This window comes from Cucumis sativus, chromosome 6, assembly GCF_000004075.3.
Source record: "Cucumis sativus cultivar 9930 chromosome 6, Cucumber_9930_V3, whole genome shotgun sequence".
NCBI classification, from domain to species: domain Eukaryota; kingdom Viridiplantae; phylum Streptophyta; class Magnoliopsida; order Cucurbitales; family Cucurbitaceae; genus Cucumis; species Cucumis sativus.
Window position 1 is genome coordinate 18,905,854 of NC_026660.2, and position 25,348 is coordinate 18,931,201.

Consider the following 25,348-nt stretch of genomic DNA (forward strand, 5'->3'; position numbering starts at 1 on the left):
AATTATCTTAATTGCTAAGATAATTAAACATGCATAAACAAAATAACATGAAGTATGATTTTTCAAGCAATAATATTTATAGCTTCCAAAAAGAACTCTACTCCTCTTACGAACACAAACTAACCACCACTAGTAGTCACCTACTATCCTCTAGACTCAAAATCGGGTTATGGGACTCGACTGATGAAGGAATTGAGATAGAGATTTGAAAAAGAGTAGAAATTTGGAAGGTATGTTTTTCTTTTTGGTGTGAGAGAAATGTGAAGAAATTTATATTTTAAAAATGAGAAATAAGGAATTTTTTGAGCAAAAATTCCAAAAAGTTTTTAAAACTAATTTTTCAAAACTCTTTTATAAAGAAATTACTAAAAAATGCATGTAATTACTTCACCATGACTTAACACCTTACCAAGCACCTACTCTTAGTGGACTTAATGTCATCACCATGAGCTTCCACTTAGCCCACTAAGAGTTCGTGAAATTATCCAACAAACTATTAGATTTTTCAACCAACTTTAGTCAAGGGCAAAATGGTCATTTGACCACTCTAACAAAGACCAAAGATTTCTTATAGTGTGAACAAAGTATGCAAGTTGATGCATTCTCTAAATAAATTTCATCGATAAGTTACGAAACACATATTAAAAAATCTAACCAAAATTGATCATGCATCGTTGCTTAAGAAACCAAAAGACTTAACTATTTAAAGATTTGCATATGCAATATGGGCTTCGGACCTAGATGAGAAGGAGTCTTGTCACACCCCCTCCCGGATTACCTGCTAGCTTAGACCAAAAGACGACATGAAGCCGACAAACAATGCTTTTCTCTACATGTATCTGTCGACTTTGCTGAAATCTTTAACGTGATAAACTTGCTAATCTAGTATACAAATTATTGTACATGCAACATAACACTGAGGATCTTGTACTAATCATATACATAATTTCCATTTTTCTTTTATTCCTTTCACATATATTAAATAAAATAAAGTTGACTAAGAAAATATTGGGTTTACAACTTACCTTCCCCTTAGAAAATTTTGTCCTCGAAATTTCGATGTCCTTAATTAAAAAGTATCGGGTATCTCTTCCTCATCTGATCTTTCGGTTCCCAATTGCCTCCTCCACTCTATGATGTCTCCATAAAACCTTTATAAGTGGAATCGTCTTGTTTCTCAAAACTTATTTTTTTTGTCGAGAATCTGAATTGGTTCTTCATCATAACTCAAATCTTCTTTTAATTCAACCGGTTGCTCTCGCAACACATGTGATGGGTCTGGTATATACTTCCTTAACATGGATACATGAAAAACAACACGTATTTGAGCAAGTTCTATTGGCAACTCAAGTCTATACGCTGCTGGTCCCATTCGTTATGTTATCTGATACGACCTAATATATCTAGGACTTAACTTACCTTTTCTTAGCAATTTCTCAGCTTTTAAAACTGAGTTTAAACTCCTAGGAACGACCTTTCTCAAACCACTAAAAACCACTTCAGTAAAGCCTGGTTTTCTGAAAATCATTTGCCCTCTAAAAGTCTGCCAGTCTAACGTACGTGCATCATTGCGCCTAGCTAATATAGGTTTCCACCATCCTTTAGCCTCCTTTTGCAACAAAAATGTGGCCAATCTAACCCTTCGCTCCTCAGGACAATTCATCAAGTCAAAACATTTTTTGAGCATATTCAACCAATTCTCTGCATCAGCTAGATCTGTGGAACCCTCAAACACTGTAGCCCTTAACTTCTTTAGTCGTTCAATTCCATATGTCTTTTCTAGATCACTAGGCTCTACTCTCTCTGGCCTTCCTATCTCCTATGCAGTTCTCACAAACCGCTCGTTTCCTGCCCGAACTCGAACTATCGAGTATTAAATTCCCCTCAGACTGACATTCAGTGGGACCTTGCATCCCATCCTGATTCTGCCTGCGTCATCTACTAGTACGTGGTGGCATGACTCCTATAATATGTCAACACATTAGACATACTATAGGTACTTAACTCAAATGCATGATACTAAAAGTCTACTTGCATATTAGTCATAATTGGACTTACTTCTACCCTTACACCATACTCCACTAGTTCCCTCTAAACTAACTTGACTTCCAACCATTTACTTTCCAATTTCTTCTTAGAGCTAACCGCTCTATTTTAATTCCCATGGAGCAAACTGCTTTGATACCAAGTTGTCACATCCCCTCCCGGACTACCTGCTAGCTTAGACCGAAAGATGACATGAAGCCGACAAACAATCCTTTTCTCTACCTGTATTTGTCGACTTTGCTGAAATCTTTAATGTAATATACTTGCTAATCTAGTATATAAACTATTGTACATGCAACATAACATAGTGGATCCTATATAAATCATATACATAATTTCCATTTTCTTTTATTCCTTTCACATATATTAAATAAAATAAAATTGACCAAGAAAATATCGGGTTTACAAGTCCACTTTTGGAGTATGTGCTTACTTTGACGGCAATTTAATTCAATTGGATTCTTCAAAGAAACAAAAAGTAATCTAACGATCTAGTATAGAGGTAGAATATAGAAATTTGGCTCTTGCTTCTTCAAAATTAATATGAATACACGTTTTATTCATCGACTTACATGTTTGTCTATGACAACCTCCAACTTATGGTGTGATAATCTGAGTGCAGTCCATTTAAGTGCTAATCCAAATTTTCATTTTCACATTAAACATGTTGAAATCGGCATTTACTTTGTTAGAGATGTTGTTCAACAAAAGAAAATTTGAATACAACATCTTCTAGCTACTGGTCAAATTGCCATGTGTTCACTAACATATATCAGTTGCCCAATTTATTTCTTTTAAATATATCCTCAATGTGTATTGTTCATATCATATAAACTTGAGAGAGAGGGAGGGGGAGGGGGAGAGGGAGGGGAGGGGGGATTAAGAGAGCTCAATATATGTTGTTGTGCTAAGTTGCGTTTTATATATTATATTATTACAACTGATTGTTTAGTTTCACTTTTGTTACCTAGTTGTATAAGTTGTTTTTTTTTTTTTCAGTACATTTTACCTTCTGCATAAAGGTTATTGTGCTAGTCATTTTGCTTTAATAAAATTTGAATTCATTTATAATCATTCTCTAATTAATTAACCTTGACAAACCACTAGACCTATAGTTGCCCTCTTAAGTACTGCATGATAAGTTGTGTTCATGGACGTTACATGTAATGCACCAAAAATTAAGGCAGTATTTAATTTAATTATCTTAATTTTATTTAATTATGTTGAAACTAAGCCTATTGAATAAGAGTGCCACAACATGGCCGTAGGTTCGAAAAATCTACCTATTTATACGAATCACTGTATATAAATTCAAAGAAGTTTTATATAATAGACTTAGGTCATCACTATTCCTATTAGAAATGCAACCAAATTCTGGTATTAGGCATATAAGAGGAAGACTGTGAATATAAGTTCTATATAATAGACTTAGGTCATCGCTATTTCTATTAAAAATAACTGTAATTCACGTAAATGAAGATTTTTATTGAATGTTATTTGAAGAGAGTGTGTTGTGATACATGGTTTGTGACATTAATTAAGGCTAAATTTAGTGGACATATGATTTTGGTTGAAATTAACCATTGATGCCAATATAAGAAGTAACGGTCAAAAGATGGAAGACTTTACACAACAATACAATTAAACAAATTAAACATTGTAGTCACTTACACAAATAATATGCAATATACTATGGCGTGATAAAAAGCTAGACATGCATCAAAAGAATAGTGGCTACGTTGAGTGGAATATGAGGAAGTGCTCACAAAAAGTACATAAAACCATAACAAAATGTGATACTTGCATTTGTTTGGAGGCAATTTTATTTTATTAAAGCAGCACAATACACAATCATTTACAATAATTTACAATCAAATATTCAAGTCTTAAAATAGGAGTACAAATGAACACAATAAAACTAAATCTACTTTCAATTCGAACTGCGCCTTATCCTAGCCTAAAATCAAAAACATTTTTTTAAGGATACAATCAAACAAATTTCATTTAAGTTAATATTTTGAGCTATCTTCCTACGTGAGGTGGAGGAATTGAATATACGACTACAAGATTGGAAAGAAAAGTTTGTGTCAATTGAGCCATGCTCAAGTATTGACATTTAGTCAATACTTTTATTTAACATGTTAGATGGATGAATCGAACATCCCTTCAAAGTTAATAATAGTATAAACACTGCTCTAATTGAGTTAATGCTTGTTTTAGGACGTGATTTTGTAATTATAGTTTTTTTAGTACAACAAATTACAAAACACATAATAAAACCTCAAATGTCATATACCTTAGCCTTGTATCTTAGTCAAAGTTCATTTTGATAATCTATGTATAAAAAATCATATAAATTATCGTGGATCCAAACTCATTTTCGTAGCGTTTCCATCAAAATTATCCTAAAATAAAAGTTGAAGTAGCTAATAGAAGGTACAAAAACCCAATGCCCTGTTCTTAGTGGATTCATATTTGAAAAGAAAAGGCACAAACTTGAACTCGGGTGCGGACCTAAGAAGCCAAAAACCCGTCCATCGCCTTCCCTTCACCTCCAATAGTCTTACACATTCTCTTAGAACCAACAAGAACAAACAAATTGAAAGAAAGAGAGAGTTCGATGTGTAGTTAACAAACACCACCCTCTAAATTCTCTCCCATCTCTCAATTTCTCTCCCATTCGATTCCGTTTCCATCTTCAAACGAGGGTTATGTCCCTCCATTTTTGTTTCCACCTCTTCGATTCTTTGATTTCTGATTGACCAACCCTAAATTTGTCGAACCGGCCATTCAAATTCCATGGAAGAGGACAATTTTAGTGGCGGCGCCGGTGTTGGAACTCGCACTGGAAATGGTGGTGCCGGTGATTCGTCTAGAGCTTCCTCTTCGTTTCTGAAATCAGGGGACCGTCAAATGTTCACTGTTGAGCTTCGTCCTGGAGAGACTACCATAGTTTCGTGGAAGAAGCTTGTTAAAGATGCTAACAAGGTTAATGGTCTCAATACTGTTCCTGAACCTCCTGCCAACCCCAACCCTGCCGTCGAGTGTCGCATTGATCCGGTGAGGACTTTGTGTTTCACTGTTAATGTATTTGATGTATAATGTGTTTTATTTACAGTGTTATTCGAATTTACAGGAGCCCTCTGTTAGTTCTGGCATTGCGTCAATTGTTTAACACTTCAGTTCAATAGTTTATTTATTGGAATTTTATTAGGGAGAAAGCGTGGGTTCAACTTTAAGTAACCAAACAATATGGGGATTGATGCTTTGAGCAAGATTCTTGAAGTGTTCCTGACTACTTATTTAATACTTTAAATGGGCCGTGGTTAGAACTTTAATGGGATTATTTGTTTTCATGGAAATGGAAAAGAACAGTGTAAAACTCGATTTGGTCTACTACGTATTTCAAGCATTTTGATGCACTGACTAGAAAGTGTTAATGGTCTGAGACTGATGCAAAAAGCCTTGAACAATATAGATCTGTTTTGAAGAAAGAGTTGCTCATGATTGTCTTTTTCATGGCTTCAGGTTTTTTAATTATCTATGCATATTTTTAAATTTTCTACACATATTATATTTTTACAAACGTTTACGTGTAAATATAAATATAATTTGGTCATGCTATAATATATGTGAGAGCAGTCTTCTTCCCACCAATAATATATGTGAGAGCTCTTGAGCGTGCTCGACCACAGGAATGAGATGTCTATTCACTTGATTTACAAATCATATATGTGGATTTCAGTTCTATGGGCTATTTGTTAGGGTTATTCAAACCTTGGTTTTAGTAAGGTTCACGAGAAAGGTTTTGCTGTTTGTTACAAGCCACAGTGTTGCATCTTTGATATCCTCATGGCTCACCTGCTATAACTGATTATTAAAGAAGGTTGCATGATTTGGTTCAGAAAAAGAAGGTTGCAACTTGGATGATGAGCTTTTTTGTAAATTGCATTTATTACTTCAGGAAACTATAGGTTAGAACGTCTTAGGTGTCTGACATGGTTAATTTTGAAGCATAAACACCTTAGTTTGTATAGTGTTTCACTATAAAACCTTTGTAGATATCTGTTGCACATTCAAAATAGGGTGCTAGTTTTTGTATAAATGCATATGTTACATACCTTATTTGATTGAAAGCAAATGCTTTAGAAAAATGATCCATCTTGGAGTGTGGAGGGGCTGATAAATTTCGTGTGAGAAGATTGAATAATTTTTTTCGTAGTTCATTCTTTAGTTTTTATTCCTGGACTTCACAAAAAATGTTGGGTGAAAGGAATAAACTAATGAATTTCAATCTAGTGACATCATTCTTTCAATTAGGAGCATTGCTCAAGCAACTAATGAATTTCACTCTAGTGACATCATTCTTTCAATTAGGAGCATTGCTCAAGCATTTTGATATGGAATCTTACATTCTCATTGGATTTTAAATCACTGAGAGTGAGAGATATATGTAATATGTTTAAGACTACATACACTTTTATTACAAGATGTTGCACTGTTACAAACATCAAACATGTGACTGATTTGTTGAAGTTCTTGCAGTTATTGCATACCAACTATTTTTCCATTCATATTGTATTTAAAATACAGATTTTATACTCAAAGGCAAATTCTGGAGCATGAAAATCATTGATATGGGTTAAAATATACTTGACCACAATATATATGTTAAATCCTGTCATTGGTGTTCTCATTTCATTAATGTATTTTTCTTTAGAAAATGCCTCAATCCTCATAGGCATGTATTTGTTCAATAATGTATTTCTCTCCATTATATTTATATAAGAAAGTGGTTTGTTGGTCTGTCCATATCTTTATATGTTTTGTGCAATTTCATTCTGTTTACTTCATGTTGTCTTTATGTTTTGTTTATGTCATATTTGTTCCTTTTTGATGTCCAATGGTGTTTTTACCAATGAGGACTTAGGGGTCGGTTTTTAACGTAATGGAAGAGAAAATGATTATAACTCATGAAGTACTTGCCATTTTGTTTTGCCATTAGGGGCAACCAATTGAAGATGAAGTGAAAGATCCAACTGCACCGAATCGTTTTAATGCTGTTATTGAGAAGATTGAGCGCCTATATATGGTACTTTCGGCTTCTTCTTAACACCATCAATGTTTGTTTTTCAATTAATTGTGAAATACATCTTTTGCATTCAACAATCAAAGAATTACTGTATAATTCAATTTCATGGTTACTAACCAGACAATCAAATTCTCATAGGGGAAGGATAGCAGTGACGAGGAAGATTTAATTCCGGATGATGATCAATATGATACAGAAGACTCATTCATCGATGATACCGAGTTGGTTGGTTTTTTTCTGTTGCTCGTGTGGTCTTGTTTGTCCTTTATGCAATGTAAATTACGATTTCTTTTATTTCTCTGAGAGTGTGACAATAATCTTTTGTGTGGTGATTATTTTTGACTCCTTGTTCTGCAGGATGAATATTTTGAAGTTGATGATTCAGCAATAAAACATGATGGATTTTTTGTTAATAGGGGGAAATTGGAACGGATGTAAGTTTCTGACTTTGTTCACCTTTTTCCTTCGCTTCAGTTTTATGATTTGTCAGTGTTTATGTTACCTAATTTTAGTCAACTGTTTAGTTGAGTTCCCTATTGCTTGAGTAGTTGGTGATACTGTTAGGCTCCTAGTTAGAGATATACGAGGTTATTAATAGAGTATTAGTAGGATGAGTAGAAGGGGCATGTTAATAATTAATTAGTAAGTTGGTTAGGGCTTTTTAGTAATAAATAGAGGGTTTGGGTTGAGGGATAGGTGTGAAGAATTTTGTGGGATTTCCTTGTGAGGGAATTTGGGAGAGTCTACCCCTCTCGGAAGGCTAGTGGTTACCTTGTTATTTGTTTTTACGATATTAAAGCATATTTTTAATATATTTCCATATAATTCTATCTTTTAGTGTTCTTGTTTGTTCTTTGTGTTTTCAAGTATTTAGGTTGGATACCTAACAAATTGGTATCAAAGTTGTTCTTTCTTGTGTACTGTCTTATTTTGTTTGGCAATGGGGGAAAATCCATGGACATGGGAGCAAATGCGTTGATTGATGTCTGATTAGAAGTATGAGGTGGCAAAGAGAGGAGAAACTCCATGGACCTTGGAGCAAATGCATAAATGGATGGAAGATTGCAAGCGTGAAAGAATTGAAAGGGAAATCCAGGAGAAGTTGCAAGAAAATTGTGTAGAGAATCTACTAAATAAACACTAAAATACCCACACAATGGCAAAACAGAGGCAGCACTCTGATACACTTTATTTATATATAGGCCAAAAGGATGATTACAGTAGTCGCAATATGCAAAATAACAAAGGAAAAACATAAATGAACATACCCAACCTCTCTTAAACTAGCTGAATATCTCCCCAGGCCACAGTAGCCATTCTTAAGAAAAAGATAATAAATGACCTAGCTACCCAATCCCTATTAAAGACCTATTTATACCTTTTTCTCTCATTCCTGCTCGTGGACCCCGCCTACACGGTCTTTTTCCCTCATTCCCTCATCATTATGTGCTTGTACATTTACCATTTTGCCCCTTCTTTTTATATGTATGGACAATTGGGGGCCCTACAAATTGATGAGAAGAAAAGAAAATGGTTAAGAAAACCATGGAAGGGAGATTGGATTCTCGACATAGGCAAGGGTGAGATCAAAGAAGGGATGCTGTCCATTCTTCAACGTTTGAAGATATTGAACGATAAAATTTAGAGAATCATGCTGGAAGAAAAACAGGAAAAGGTAATGGAAAGTGTGGAATTTAAAACTTCCAATTAGCTCCAACTGAATGCTCATTTAGGGAAGGATTTCCACAATCATCACAAAGCATCAAGGAATAAGGAATGGTGCTTAGGAACCATTCTGTTGGAGAGTAAATGGACACCAGACATAGAAAAGATGCAATCGATAGGAACAAAAGAGAAGGAAGGTGATGAGGGGCTCCCCATCAGAGGAGAAGAGATGACCCAAAGAATTCTAACCTTAAGAGGGAGAAATCGAAGAAGAGGAATGTATTGAAAGTCACCAGCAATTGGACGAAAGATTGTCGGCTTAAAGTTTTAAAAAATTTTTGGCCATAAAGGAAGGAGAAATCAGAGTGGAAACGAGGAAAGAGGGATAGATCTACAAACAAGAACAAGGGCAATCGGAGAGGAAATGTTTCGATCTACTAGGTCGGAGAGGCGAAGAAATGAGAGATAACAATTCTCATTCGATGAAGAATGGAAAGTTCGATTAGGGAGGAAGAAGCATCGTTGGAAAAACGAAGAATTGACAAAAATACACAGTAACAAACGGACAACCACTGGACAAAAGAAGGAATCAAATGTGTTGAAATTAGCAGATGGGTGAAGAATTTTGTAGTGGTTTCCTTCAGGAAATTTGGGAGAGGATTCTCAGCCCTCTAGAATGATATTGTAGATTCATTGTTTGATTTTGCAATATAATCTGTTTTTTTTATTGTTCTGGTTAGTATCCTTGTTAGGTGGTATCCTAACAAATTGGTATAAGAGCATTTTTTCCTTGGGTACTATTCTGATTGATAAGAGTGGAAACAAGGAAAGAGAAATGGATCTACAAACAAAAATAGAGGCAATCAAAGAGAATGTTTGGATCTACTTGATGTTGGAAAGGCGAAAAGTGAGAGAAATAAGAATTCTCAATCGATGAAGAACAAGAAAGTTCGATTAGGGAGGAAGAAACATTGTTGGAAAAACAAAGAATCGGCGAAAATACACAGTAGCAAATGAACGACCACTCGACCAAAGAAGGAATTAAATATGTTGAAATTCGTTAGCGGATGGGTGAAGAATTTTGTAGTGGTTTCCTTTGGGAAACTTGGGAGAGGATTCTCAGCCCTCTAGAATATGTTAAGGTATATTGTAGTTTCATTATTTGATATTGCAATATATTCTATCTTTTATTGTTCTTGTTGGTTGTTATGGTGTTCGTGGGTATCCTTAGGTGGTTTCCTAACAAACTCGTATCAGGGTACTATTTTGTTTATCAACGGAAGAACCATGGAATGGGAGCAAATGCGTAAATGGATGGTTGTCAGAAATGTGAGGCGACAGCAAGAGGAGAAACTCCATGGAAAAAACAGAAGTAATTGAGGAGATGGTCATGTATTTGAAACAATATGCCTTTTCCTGGAGTACCTTTCAAATATCTTAGAATTCTATAAACGGTATCAAAGTGAGCTGGCCCAGGAGCATGCATGAACAGACACTACTCAAGTCTTGAACTTGTTTATGACTAGCTGAAACTTCATCAAAGTAATAGACACCACCAATCATCCTAGCACATCCAATTGTCTCCCCCGAGTTTTGATCCTGAGAGGTACAATGAGTGTCAAAGAAGACAACACGCCAGTTAGCATCCTTAGAGATTTTACTAACAGATAACAAATTGCAAGCTAATTTTAGAACATGAAAGACATAATGCAACGTAAGTTTTGTAGTCAAATGAATAGTTTCTTTTCTTACAATATGGGTGAAACTACCATTGGCTATGCGAATTTTTTCATTGCAATATATAGGGGAGTAGGATGCAAATAAGGAAGAGGAATTGGTCATATGATCAGAGGCTTCAGAATCGTTAATCCATGGAGATGAGTTTATGCATGAGAGGGCTTGAGGAAACTTACCTGATTGTGCCAAGGAAACACTAGGATTCCTAGATGAAGAAGTAGCCTTTAGTAGTTTCAGGATTTGATCAATCTGCTCCTTGCTAAACAGGTTGGAATCACCAACATTTGCATTCAAGGTGTCTAGGAGGGAGTTTCTCTCCCCTTGCTTAGAACTTTTCCAATTCGTAGGTTTTCCATGAAGCTTCCAACAGGGTTCACGTGTATGTTGGGGCTTATTGCAATGGTCACACCAGACTCGAGGCATTTCATGTATCTTGTTGGAGTGATCAGAGGCTGATAGAACACTGATATAGTGTTTCTATTTTATTGATACCTTCAACAGAAATTACAATATAAAAGAACATACAAGTAAAAGAACCCTAACCCTCTGCCCTTCCTCTCTTTCAAGGAATGTTGCAGCCCAATATCTCACCAAAATCTTCATGCCCTTCTTCCCTCCGCCACATCCCTATTTATAACCATCTAACTATCTTATATAACTAACTACCCTTAGCCCTATCTAAATGTAGGTATCTATCAGAGGCCTTCATGGCTGTTTGTTCGGTCACCAGAACTTTCTACTGAGTCAGTGGGTTGTTTTCCAATCATAACATTCATGCGGCTTTCTTCCATGCGAACTTCAGAAAACACATCGTTAATAGATGGAAGAGAGGTTTTCCCAAGTATTCGACCTCTAACATCGTCAAATTCAACATTGAGGCCAACAAGAAACTTGTAAACACGACCGTCTTCAACAGTCTTCCTGTAATGCTTTTGATCATTTGCAGACTTCCACTTGTATGAATTAAAGAGATCCAGATCAGCCAAATGCTTTTTAGGGAGTGAAAGTGTTGTGTCACCGAGTTACTTCCTTGGTGTATATTTCCCCATTTGAGATTCAATTCAAATACCTGTGATTGATTGCCCAAATTGGAGTACATCTGTGTTACACTATCCCACAATTCTTTAGCCGTAGAGTAGCACATGAAATTGCAGCTGATGTCTTCAACCATGGAGTTTTCAACATGGGAGCAAACAAAGGATCGTCTAGTTTTGGGAACTCTATGGTAATGTAGCCAATTTTCCCTTGCCCACGAATATGCAACCTAACACTTTGTGACCAACAAAGGAAGTTGTCTTCATTAAGTGGGATCATATTTATCTGGATGGTGGGGCTATTGGAATGAATACGATTGTCGACTTTAACCATAGGTGTCTTAGTGTTTAACATGGCTGAAGCAATACAGTTCAAAAAACGGACAGAACAGTGAGAAAAAAATAATGGAGCCAAACTTGTCACCAGCGGTGAAATCGGCAGTGAACGTCTTAGATAGGGGCGACCACAGCAAGAAAATGCTAGAAAAAACGGCTTATGGTGAGTTTTGGTGGCGGCGGTGCGGCAGTTGGAGTACAGTGACCGGCAGTGGCAACAATCCTCAAGGCGGCGGACATACGTGGCGGCGGCTGGCTGTAAGAGATTTAGGGTTTTGGTTTTTAAAAAAATTAGGGTGTGTAGGGTTTTCAAGAAATCTTTGATACCATGCCAAAATACTATATTTCTTATATTTCACGAAAGAAGGGTTTTCTTAAATAGAAGAACAACCTATTACAAAGGAGGAAAAAATAAAATTGGCAAATATAATACCACAAAATGGAAGTAATCAGCAAAATAGATCCTCCATCACTGATAGTGGATGTCAGTGGCACAACTATAGTGGTATCTACTTCTTTAGAGTAACAACCCCTTGATAGCGTTAAGCTACTGGGGGAAGTTCAAGTTCCACTTCGTGTCCAACATCTCGTGAAGGAAAGGGTAGACAAAGGAGAGGGCTAGTTTTGAGGTTGGGGATCAGGTTTACCACTCTATTTAAAACTCGTTGGCTATTTTTTTGGCGAAATGGAAAGATGACTTCTATTGGTTCAATCTAGACAATGAGAAGATTGGAACAAGGGAGTATCATCTATGACAATTAGAAGCTATTTGCCTATTTTTTCATATATCTTAAATCGCCGATCAACTTAAAAGCTTTGACGGGTGAATGTATATTTGATATATATCAGCATGCTAACACTCCTCATTTGTGGGCTTGGAATTTTTGGAAGAACCAACAAGTGAAATTCAGTATTAAATTGAGTTAATGACATTATAGGGGTTCAAACACACGATCTAAGATTTTGATACCATTTTAAATCATCAACAAACCAAAAGTTTAAACTGGTAGGTGAAGTTTGATTGCATTGGTCTTTGATGTCTTATGGAGGATTAAGATTCCAAGGAAGGTGATAGAACACTGATATAGTGTTTCCACTTTATTGATATCTCAAACAGAAATTACAATACGAAATGACTAGTGATCCACAAAAGAAGAACCACAATTACCAACCCAAACATTCAAGAAGACTAAACAGAACTTCACTTATCCTGAATTCACAAAACTATAAACAGAACTACTAACCAGAAAAATCAAGAACAAAGCAATAAAGAAATCATAAAAAGAACTTAGAACAAAAGAACCTGGCCCTCTGCTTCCCCTCTCTCTCAAGGAGTAATGCAGCCCTATTCCTTCTCCACTATCTTCCCCCCTCTCCTCTTCCTTCCTGGCCTTTAACTGCCCCTTCCAACATAACTGCTGGTCCCACCCTAGTGATCTCCCTCTCATTTCTGTCCTCTTTCTTCCGTGCCTCAATCTCACGTGCCATTTTATTTTTGTTTCTTCTAGTATATGTAAACAGCAATGGGGTCTAACAGAAAATTAAGCTCTTTCATGGCAATTTTTGCTTGGTCATGTGAATAAAATGGATAAGATTTTGAGAAACATGTCTTCGTTAGTGAGTCATTTTTGTTGTACCCCTTGTCGGAAGGCAGAGAAAAACTTAGATTACCTTCTTTGGAGTGTTAATTTGCAAGATCTGTTTGGAACCTTTTTTTGTGGGGTAGGAGTTCCATTTTTTGCTTGCTTGCTAAAGGGATGTTTGGTTGATGATCAGAAAGTTTCTCCTCCCTCTGTCTTTCAAAGAGGAAAGTTGTTTTCTTTGGTTTGCAGGGGGTGTGTGCTTATGGTGGGATTTCTTTTTGGGCAGGGGAGGAACAACAGAGTGTTTAGGGGTTTGGAGAGGGATCCCAACGTGGTTTTATACTTTAGGCAACATCTTACCAGCTTGGAAATCCTTTTTTAGTGGGGTTTTTTGTGGGCTTGTTTTTTTGTATGCCCTTGCATTTTTTCTTTCTTTCCCAAAGAAAGTAGTCGCTTCTATAAAAGAAATGGCCGAAGGTAAATTTAATATTATATCAACACGCTGGCATCTACCATAGAAACTTATAGTACTTACACCTTGAATGGACAATTGCTTCCTCTGTGTTCTCGTAATATGGAATTTGTAGTGGAATTTGAGAAGTTTCAGCTCCGATATTGATGTCTAGCTTCAAGGTTTAAAGGGATAGAAAGGTTTCTCTCACCACCCAACATGGATCCTTTTTATGCTTGGAACTTATCCACAATTAGATATTGGAAGGTGTTCTGTGGTTTTGAATAAAAAATGAAAACTTTCTTGCGAATTGGCCACTTTCAAGCTTAGCCATAATTGCACCTGTTTTCCTTGATGACAAAGCTTACTTGGAGTTAGTTCCTTGAAAAAGAAGCAATTGTTTCACATTTTTTGTTGAATTTTCTATAATTTCAAGAAATTTGCTGGCATTTGAAAGCCATCGAGAAGAAATATAACAAGATTGTGGTTCTTTAAGAATTTCATCTTGAAGACACTTCGCTCAATAGACAGCTGTAGTCTCTAGTGATGTAGGAAGGGCTAGGAAAGTTCGTGGTTAATCTCAGGTTACATCTATGGCCAATCCTTTAGTTTCTTATTTGGATTTCAACTCTCCTTTTTAGTTTCCTTTTGGGTTTTAGTCTGCTTTTAGTTCTCTATAGATTATCCTTCTCATGTATTCTACTCATGTTTCATTCTAATTAAGATTGTAGAATTGATTCTTGGAGGTTTATCCTTTCAGTCACTTAGGCCACATCAGTTTGGTAGGAAACTGAGAAGGATTGCCATGGAATTACGCAAGATTAACAAGTTTCCTAATTTCTTTTTTACACCATGTAGTAATGCCAAGGGTGGGAGTATTTATGGACTACTCATTAGGTATCTTAATTGAAGCACTTTGCTCAGGCCTTGTACCTTGATCAACTAAATTAGCTTCTGTTTCTTTGCCCACGGAAAAAAATACATTAGTTAGACGTTGACAAGCCTATTGTTAGTTAGAAAGGGGAATTTCTGCCTGTGGGGAGTAGGGCATGTGTCTTTTGGATCATAGGTGACATGATAGGTACATTGGAATTGGTTTTAAAAGGTATTGAGAATTCTGGTCTGTAATGCGCTCAGCTTAGGGAGGGCGACTAGGCCTCTAAGTATGTGGTTCTGTTGTTTTGGACTATTTAAATAAATATCTGCCTAATTTTTTTCCGTTCTTTTCCCTCATTTTTACATTTAGCAACATTACAAATTTTTTAAATCTTCTAATTCTTTGTTTGTCTAGTTGTGGGCGTGTGGTTTTAGTATTGTGCATACAAGAATAACGGTCTATACTTTGAATATTTAATTTTAGACTTCCAGTTTTTGGTTTGCTTTTTGGAATTCTCTATGCTTATATTTATTTATTTTCTTTCCAAAGAAGTGAACCATCTGGACAACCTAATCAACAGTTGAAGAAAAGACGCAGAAAAGATTTAGAGAAAGGTCATCCTGAAAACCACGATGGTCGCTCATCAAATAAGCATTCAAAAGTGGGAAAGACAACTACGGGAAAGAGTGCTTTGATGGTTGCAAAGAGTTTTTCTAATTTGTCTCAAAACATGGTGATCACACACGAACATCTTGAAGATGGAAAGCTGCAGAACCCATTGATGCCTGGACATAGTTCCAAAAAGAAATCTGGTGACACGAAAATGATATTGGACCCTTCTCCATCTTTAAAAGTTTATAATGGCGATACCTCTACATCTGTAGCAGAAGTGAAGGATGCTGATCCTTCAAAGCCTGGTGTTTTTCCACCCAAGAACCCTGGTAGCAAATCAAAAGAGTCATGTGGACCATCAGATTCTTTACAACAGAACATACTTGAAAAAGTAGCGCATGCACCATCGAAACCCCAACCTGGGAGACCATGCACAGATGAGATAGATTCATCAATTCAGATGAAAGAGAAACATGGCGTTCGTGAATTGCCAGACATTAATTTGCCAGTGGCCAAGTATTCCATGCAAACAGCCGTAAGTTTTCTTGAGCAACTAAAACGATGATCATTCACCACAAAGTACTGATTCCACCATTTTTTGTTAAACTGAATCTTCTTTACTTGTCTATGACAAACTTTCTATTTAAATTGTTCATCAATTGAATTTCGTTTGACTTCCCCCTGGTATTGGGATGGATGTTTGTGTTTGTGATTCATGCTACTAAACTTCTTAGTTAAATGTATAAATCTTATTATGGCCATGTTTTTCTTTATTTTAATAGAAATAGATTTTGTTTCCCTCCCTCTATCAATAGGAATAAGATTTGTGGTTCAATGTATGAAAAATTTCTTCAACTTCCCCATTTAAGGGTTGGTTTATTCTACACTCATTTCCATACAAAATTAAGCGTGGCGTGTTCATTCACTGGAAGGCAAAGGAAAAGCCCAAATGGTGCTTTTGGAGGCGAGTTAGTTTTTGATGAGTAGGTGACCTGTGATTGGATAAATTGATGATACTTAAGATATATGTTATTATCTGTTTGATTTCTTGGAGATGAGCTAGCTTGCAAGGTGCCCTTTGTTATGTATTTTTATTAATTGTTTGTGGCATGTTTTCTAATTAAATAAAACCAATGCAAATTTCTGAACTTTCACTAATTTTCATAATGGTCACTAGACTCTGTTGTTCTGATATGAGCTTTATCGTTATTGAAATACTAGAATTTTTTCTTCTTGTTACTTCAAAATAATTTTGAAGTTTTGACCGAAATCTAAGTTTTGATATTGTTAAAGATACGGGACATAAGAATTTGATTTTTAACTTGTTCGGAAAACTTGGATTATCATAATTCGCACTTGATTATCTTGGGGTCTATTTCTTTGATTCTATGACATGTGGGAGATTCATGTTTCGCATAGGGATATTTGTATTTGGTATCTAATAAATTTTTAGGCTTCTTTTAGGCCATGATTTTGAACTGTGAAACACATTGAAGCACAATAGTCTTTTGTGAGGCATATAAAAGGTGAAGGTTTTATTTATTTATTACGAAAGAAGGGGCCTTCACATGGGGATTTAGAAAAAACTTCCCCAATTAGAGAGGAGGAAATAAAAGCCATAGTTAAGAAAAGGGGGAGAGCATTTACAAAAAAACTTTCCCAATTAGAGAGGAGGAAATAAAAGCCATAGTAAAGAAAAAGAGGAAAGCATTTACGCTATGTCACAACCAAACTAATTATAGCTTCAAAAGGTATAGGGCAGGTAAGCACCTTTCCTTGAAATTATATACTAAGTATGCACTTAATATTAAACTCAGAATGAAGTATGTGACAGGGAACATAAAAAATTAGCTGTTAAAGATGAACAAAGATTAACTGTTAAGACAGTTTCAGTACAAAGAATATATAAAATCTTAAAATCTAACTATTTTCACTGAAGAACTAAAACTTTCACTAAATATTTCCTCATCACTATTTTCTCCATCATTTAGACTTATAGCTGTTCATATTGTTCTCTTTAGGCTTACTTCTATTTTCTTTCATGTCTATTAGTGTAGGAGGGTATATCTCGAGTGAGCAGGCCGAACATTGGAGAACCAGTAGCTTTTTTATTAAGTTTTCTGTTCTTTGACTTTAATTAATTGAACCATAGTTCGTTGGAAAATGCTACATTTAATTAGGAAGCATGCATTGAACAAATCTAGCCACTCAACCAGCTTAAGTGCACTCGTTTTTTTTTATGCTTTTCAACACAATGCTCATAGAGTACGCGGGCGTTGAGTTGCTCGCAACTACTTAGATGTGTAATGCCACATATAAAGATATTTTAATTAGTTGAGATTGAGTTTCTTTGGAGATTCTTTATCTGGTAGCCTCTTGTTTTCACTATTATGCAGCTATAAAATGAACCTGCTGCTGTTTTTGCCCCCCTTTTACTGTGTGCTTGTTAGGTTGGGGGTTGAGGGGCACAATGTTCAAACTTTAGATTTTTTTTCTCTTGGTATTATTGCAACTTTGGACACTTTCTTTATTTATCGTCTCTCTTCTAGCTTCAACTTTGTGGTGTCACCATGCAGAAAACACCATATGTGCACAAAAAGGATGGATCTAGTGTTCGACCAAAAAGCTCACTGCTAGAGAAAGCTATTAGAGAGTTGGAAAAGATGGTTGCTGAATGTAAGCATCATCTCCTTTTTGTATATCTATTTTATAATTCGCATATGGGGACTTTTTTGAACTGTATTTAATTCTTTTTTTAATGTAAAAATATTGCAGCTAGGCCACCACTTACGGAAAATCCAGAGGCAGACAATTCATCTCAGGCTATCAAAAGGAGATTGCCCAGAGAAATCAAACTCAAGCTTGCTAAAGTTGCCAGATTAGCGGTCTGCTACTCTGATTTTTAACTTTTTATTGGTTGTTTCCTATAGAAGAAGTTATTAGCTGTTTGATGTAGATGCCATTGAGACTTGCTTAATGAATGGGACTGCTGTTAGGGGATGTAAATAGTTTTTCCTTATAGGTTGACTGTGGTCTCCTGATCAGGCACTAACTGGAAACAATATGTATTGACTTGTTTTGACCTATGCTGTTGATAATGGAAAAAGGGAGAAATGTTAAAATTTGTAATCTGTAGTAGAGTGGAATGGGGAAATATGGACTGTAGTTCGATTCAATGTTTATAGCTTGTTGGCTTCTTCCAACAATTTACTTGTTGGTCATTTGTTCCTGAGTCCCATTGCGCATTCTTTTTCTTAGGAACTGAACACTTGTTCGAATGAAGTGCTTATATTCGGGTTCGTTGTTAGGTTTCCATGAATTTTATGCTGCCTGAGCTTAGTCTTTGTTTATGTTTTAGCTTGTATTTTCCCTTAGTTCTTTTGAAGAGTACTTTGAGCTTTAGTCTCATTATAAAGAGGCTTCTTTTCTTTTCAAAAAAATATATTGTTTGCGCAAAGGATGCTGACTTTGTTAGTTATTCAACAGGCAAGCAATGGGAAATTGTCAAAAGGGTTGATTAACCGACTTATGAGTAGTCTTGGTCACTTCATACAACTGCGAACTTTAAAGGTATTACCTTCCATTATATAAAATAAGATGTTATGCTTATAATTTCTTTCCCTCTTCTGATTCTCCTTTTTCGCTTAGGGACTCCTCATCTCTTAGGCCATCGGCTCTTAGTTTTGTTATTGATATATGTCTTTCACATCTTCTCATAAATAGAAAATTAATTTCCCTTTTGTACATATGTTACTTTAGTTTTTCTTTTACATAAAATCATGCACATTGTGAAGCAATATTTTTTTATCAAAGAAAAATTATCTATGGCATTTTGCTATCCTGTTATTATTGTTTGCTTGCATCTTTCTTTTTCTTCCCCACTTGGAGTTCGATTTATCATTGGTCTGGACACTAGGTTCTGAATTTTTCATAATATCACATCGATATGGGTAACATGTTCAATTGAATTTCAAGACCTTTGTTTCCTGATTAATATTGGCTAAATATAACGTGCATTGCTTATGAGGTGCCTCATTTGGTTTTGATTTTATTCTTCTGCTATTATATATTTTTTCCATTTCATTTTCTCCCTTGAGGAGTTTGTAGTATTAGCTTTGTTTCATTTCATCAATTAAAGTTCCGTTTTTCTAAAAAGAACAAAGCATCTTCCCTTCTAATTAATAAGATGAGTTGCATCTGCAAGTTTGGACTCCCTTTTATTGTCTATGTAACTATACAGCATATTTTGTGATGATGTTGAGGAGGGTTGTAGACTTTGTGCTGTGTATCAGCTTCGCAGTTGTTATTTTTGTATCACAATTCTACATTCTATTAGTATTTGTAAACTTGGGGCAGTAAAAATCCGTCCTATCCGTTTTGCTTTTATTCTGTGGAACTTACTCCTACCATATATTTTTACTTGATTCTATATTACCTAGCTGCTTATTGATACTTCTCATATCTGTGCGTGCAATGTCTTTTTATAGAGAAATTTAAAAATCATGGTCAACATGGGTATCTCAGTGAAGCAGGAGAAGGACGATAGGTTTCAACAGATAAAGAAGGAAGTTATTGAGATGATTAAAATCCGACCTTTGTCCTTGGAGTTGAAGGTATTATATTCTGAAACTTTCTTTACTTCTCTTTCGTAGGTCTGCCACGCCTAGCTCATTTTACTTCAAAGATGTTCGTTTGGCAGGCTGTTTTGTAAAGTTTAATTGTTTCACCCTACCATCTCTCTGTTGTTTTGCCAAATTTACATTTATATTTGCACATTTATTTTGTGACAAGAAATGAACCTTTCATCAAAGGAAGAAGAGAAGACCAAAAAGGGGATGCCATTCACCCAAACAGGCATGGATAGACGATAAAAAGCTGCTCAATTGGTCAAAATATAGTAGTAGGAAATGACTATTCTAAGTTTATGTTTTTTGGTGAAAAAACACAGATTACCATCACTGAAATTGTTTTCTTTAACTATTTTTTTTTTCGTTTTTAATCTTGGTGTTCTTTCAGTTGCGGTTTACATTGATTCTAGGGATGAGAGCAATTATGAGTGGTTTCAATTAAAAAAAAGGATGAGAACAATGACGAATGACGAAAGGAAAATAAAATTCCCTGGAGCACTCAAAATTTTTCATTTCATCTGGAAAAATTATTCCATCTCTCTCCATCTAAATCTCCTAGAAAGTTACAAAATGAAGTCATTCTGAGATGACTGCAAGAGTACTCATATTAGATGTAGTTGCTCATATAACGCTTGGAATGTTAGCTAGTGGGTTTGTTAGATTTAAGAGTGAATAATATCACTATATGTTCATAGTCTCTCTACAAAATTGTCTTTGTTGGACACATATTGGAAACTTGGACACTCGGAACACTTGGATTTGGACGTATTTGATGAGAGCTTTATTTTGAAGTATTGGAAAATAGCTTACTCATCTAGGACTCTACAAGATTTGGAATATGATCTGGGACATGTGTTTGGTGCGATCCCTTCTTTTGTGAGTAGGAGTGGGGGGCATGTGTTTGGTGCGATCCCTTCTTTTGTTAACATATCTTGTATCTCCGACCAAGCATTCAATTTCTCTTTTTTCAATAATGAGCAAAAGATAAGATTGAATATTTACAGCCATTGTACTTGATTTTAGCATTATTGCATGACTCCTAACGACTCTGGTTGGAGGAAGGCTTGCAAGGGGGTAGGAGCACATTTGCTAACCATTAATCACCCATCAAAAGTCTTCTGCATGCTTAAGTTTTTTGGTGCCACTGCAACTTACTTTAGCTCTGATCACAGTGAGCTGTATCAACACATTACTTCTTTTCTAGCTTCAAAATTGGGTTGCCTGTCAAAGGACTTCTGTAGGTTTATGAAGATCGCATCTCAAAAACAATGAAGTTTATCACTTATCAGGAATCTCCCCTCAAGAAAACTGCTGACCTTTCAAAATGAATCCCCTCTGCTCCAATTGTAAACATTATTATTGGCTTGCTCCTGCCGACTTCTCATTGAGCCCAATGTGGAAAACCACTTTACTTCAAATATTCATTAACACTTCACTGGTATAGTGGTGGCGATCTCCTATAATATAGAGTTCCTGTAGCGTCAATATCACTGATTGCCACATTTCCTCTTGTAATATGAGGTCTTGATGGTTGACAGTGCCAACTCTTGCACAATCTCTTCAAAGATGAATTTCTGCCTAGTCTCACCAATTAATTTTCATCACAGTAAAAAGTCTCGTCTTTCTCTTCCTGAGCTTTCAGCTCACATTTGATCAGTTCAATATACTTGAACTTGTCAGCTAATTAAACTTTCTCTGTCGTAAGGAAGGTAATAAATTCTTCCTCAATGCCATGGGACGAAATTGCTACATCCTTTCTTCAGCTTGGATGTTTTTAGTCCGTTGACAAATTGTTTCTTCTACAATCATTCTGAAATTCTTTTTGACGGTGCTGCCAAAGTCCAAATTAGGTTGGTATCTTTTACTGTTATATACTGATAAACTTAAAACCTTCCACACTGTATTCCATCCTACAAAGGTCTAGATCCTTCTTACAATAGTTCTCAAGTGCCTTCTCTCTTCCTCCTGAAACGATATGAAAGGGCTGCTCCCTTGGTGCTATCGGCTCAATCCTCTCTTCATCCAACAGTTCACTGCAAGTAGTCACTCATTTTTAGACAACTGTTCATTAAATCTTCTTCAATTGAAGATTGGTATCTTTAGACATCCCATTGACTCCTTTTTTTCCTTTTATGAAATCTTCTCAGATTAACTCTGGATCCCCGTTAAAGTACTTATTGTTGGGGATGTAACCTTGTCCCAACTGCCTTGCAGCACTGTGTTCCTCCCTAATTCCTGCCTGCACATTTAATACTGTTCTATTTTAAAAAATATATCCAATTTTAGTTTTACTTCATTCTTTGGCCACGAAGATGATTTTTACTTTACATTGCTGTTAATAGAGAGTATCAAATAACTTTCAGGTAATAGAACAGCAAGGTGGAGCACCTCAAGATGTCCGTGAACTTGTTTCTGAAGAAAAAGGAGTTCCGAGAAAGAAATTTGCTATGGATCCTTCACTGGAGGACAAAATTTGTGATCTCTATGATCTGTTTGTTGATGTACTACTGCTTCATGTCCCTAGTGACCTTCAAATATTTTCTTTCTCAATTAATTTTGAACTTTCTTACATCTCTATTTGTTTATGGCTCCAGGGACTGGATGAGGATGCTGGTCCACAAATCAGAAAGTTGTACGCAGAGGTAGTCCAATCATTTATTCTTAAATTTCTCAATCAGCTATTTTATCCGTTTGCCTCCATTTTGTGGAGGGGGTACGGTGATGTTAGTTAGGTTACTAAAATATATCATGAAAGCATCCAGTTCGATTATATTTCGTGGATACTTTGTCATTAAAGTTGAATGAAATGGTTTCTTATATAGAAGGTCTTTGCAATTAAAGTTGTCTGCACTACACAGACGCTCACTTTGTGTCTGATTTATCAAGTGCCAGTTCTTTTTTATGAATTTTTGTAGTATCTCTCAAAATCTTCTGAAGTTCCTTCATATAAATTTTATTGTGATAGTTATAGCTCCTCTCATCAATATCGTAGTTTTGAAACTCGGTTAAATCTGTGGCATTGACTATCGTTTTATCCAGCTTGCAGAATTGTGGCCAAATGGGTTCATGGATAATCATGGGATCAAACGTGCAATATGCAGGGCAAAAGAGAGGCGGAGAGCGTTGCATGGCAGGCACAAGGTAATGTTGCTCCCCTTATTTTTTTCATTCCCTAATTAAGCTTTCAGTAAATTTTGGTGAACTTCTACTCTGATAAGCAAATTGTTCTATTCCGTTGATAAAATTGCTTTTTTACATTCAGCCCCGTGAGTTGATTTTTATCTTTTTAAAGACCAGTGTTACGTTTCTGGATTCATATTGGCTGCTGCTTGTAACGTTTGTTTTTTTGGCACTCCAATCTTGTAGGATCAAGAGAAAATCAAGAGGAAAAAGATTTTACCACCTAGAGTAGACGAGACCGTTAGAAATGAGGTTGGTACAGTTGCTCAGCCTCAGTATGCCCGAGAGAGATTAGCCTCAGAGTCGGGTTTACAGCCAACCCCGGCAACCAAGCCTGCATCTGTTTCGATGGTTGCAGCAGCCCAGCTACAAAGTGCTTCTAGTGTTGGAAATATAGACAGGCTAAAATCCGAGAAGATGAAGGTAAGCTCAAGCAGTTCCCATGAGGATGCGAGAATCGTGGACGGTGCATTAACCAAGAAAAAGACAAAGAGGAAGGCAGAGGTGGAGTTGGAGGAAACTCATAATCGGCCTGAAAAGGCATCCATCCAACATGGAGATGAAAAACACAAGTCCACAAACAAGCCAACTGCGAGTCTTCCTCCTAAGCCAAACATTCAATCAGCTGCTCCTTCAAGTCTGGAACAGTCAAGCTAACATGATACTACTCATGAGTCTAATCTACACCATAATAATGTTCTATCACACATCGCCACTCTCATCGTGTCGCACAAAATTTTCTCCCCCTTCCCCTTTCTTTCTCTTACTCGGGTTTCATTTATCGACCCACGAAAAAAGCCAAAATGAAGAAGCCATTTTTGTAATTACATGTTGGTTCGTGCATGGGGCTTTCTGGATGGATTAGAAATGTATCTTAAAAGTAGGGAGCGCTGAAGTAGCAATTTTATTTGGCAAGTAGTCAATTTGAAGCCCTCTTTTTTTTTTCTTCCTTACTTTCTTTTACTTTGTAGTTTGTAGCTTTTATCACCAAAATTTAACCTCCAGTTTTAGAGCTTGAAATTGAAACTCACACTTTGATGATCGCCACAGCAGCGTGTGGGATCATCATCTACCAATTTGTTGACACCCATCATTCTTAAGGTTCAATCAATTAGTCCACACTAATGAAATTTCATCTCTTCTACTTTTTTTTTTTCAAGTACTTGGGAGAATTTGAGTTCTAATTTGAAATTCTAAAATAGTTGAATGCGATTGAGCAAATAACTTGAGATCCAATTTATTAAAGGACTTGTCCTTTTAATCCCAAAGTTTTAAAGAATAGAGGTTCTTGATTGCTAATTTTTCAAAATATACCTTTGTATTGCTTGACTTCTTTTGGTTTATGAATATTTAAATTTTACTCTTTTGAGGGTTAAAAGAGTTGATTTAAAAGGTTAAGATTATTTTTCCAACTTACTTGAAAGAACATTTTAAATTGAACAAAGACTAGAAAGATATATTTTAAAAATTATAAAATCAAGTACAGAAGGTACTAAAATATCTTTTGGAAATTATAAGACCAAATACAAAAACTACTAAAATGTTTTCTTGGAGTGTTCGGCCAACTTAGAGTTAATGTTAAATAATTCAATTTTAAGAGTTAATACGAATTTCTAGGATTGAATAGAAATTGGTTGAGACTTTTGGAAGAGATTGTGACTATTTTGTTTGCAAATAGTTCGGATTGGATTTGACCAAAATCTTCTATTTAGATTGTTGAGGACCATTCATTTTATGTTTATCCACAAAGACAATGAAATTATAATACTTCAGCAATATATTTATCTGTTTTTGTAAACTACATTAACAAATTGAAATTTAATGTTATTTTATAGCCCAACAAATCAACTAATCAAGTTCAAATATAGTATAGATTAATCAAACCATGTCTAATCTCAAGTTATTTTTAGTATAAATACAGGTAATGAGCTAGTATATGTAGATGATAACTTGAGGTACTAGATAATATTCTTTCTAAAACAAATTTATAGATCAAATTAAAACATGACAGGAGACTTTACAAGTGAGAACTATATTTTAATTTTCATCTACATTTTTTCGCACAAAAAAAATTTATTTCAAACACATTCAAGTATTAATGACTCAC

General features: G+C 35.6%; 1 protein-coding gene across 2 annotated transcripts; it reads left to right on the forward strand.

Moving 5' to 3' along the window:
• The first annotated feature begins 4,523 nt into the window (after positions 1 to 4,523).
• LOC101204246 (ubinuclein-1) lies at positions 4,524 to 24,313 on the forward strand. Of its 2 annotated transcripts, none has more exons than XM_011659117.2 (13): positions 4,524 to 5,106; positions 7,052 to 7,138; positions 7,277 to 7,363; positions 7,496 to 7,572; positions 15,371 to 15,968; positions 18,010 to 18,109; positions 18,209 to 18,318; positions 18,920 to 19,003; positions 19,921 to 20,046; positions 22,425 to 22,562; positions 22,656 to 22,703; positions 23,101 to 23,202; positions 23,428 to 24,313. In XM_011659117.2, exons 1-13 carry the CDS (start codon positions 4,846 to 4,848, stop codon positions 23,896 to 23,898), a joined length of 2,289 nt encoding a protein of 762 aa, XP_011657419.1. In that variant the 5' UTR covers positions 4,524 to 4,845; the 3' UTR covers positions 23,899 to 24,313. The 2 variants fall into 2 exon arrangements, with proteins under 2 accessions (XP_011657419.1, XP_004149441.1); XM_004149393.3 differs by having other exon boundaries at positions 15,374 to 15,968.
• The last annotated feature ends 1,035 nt before the right edge of the window (positions 24,314 to 25,348 follow it).

What these genes read in the sequence shown, in the direction of transcription:
- LOC101204246 (XM_011659117.2), top strand. Translation starts at nt 4,846, where the DNA reads ATGGAAGAGGACAATTTTAGTGGCGGCGCCGGTGTTGGAACTCGCACT. An exon ending in TCGAGTGTCGCATTGATCCG is followed by an intron (nt 5,107 to 7,051) that starts GTGAGGACTTTG and finishes TTTTGCCATTAG; the next exon opens with GGGCAACCAATTGAAGATGA. An exon ending in AGATTGAGCGCCTATATATG is followed by an intron (nt 7,139 to 7,276) that starts GTACTTTCGGCT and finishes AAATTCTCATAG; the next exon opens with GGGAAGGATAGCAGTGACGA.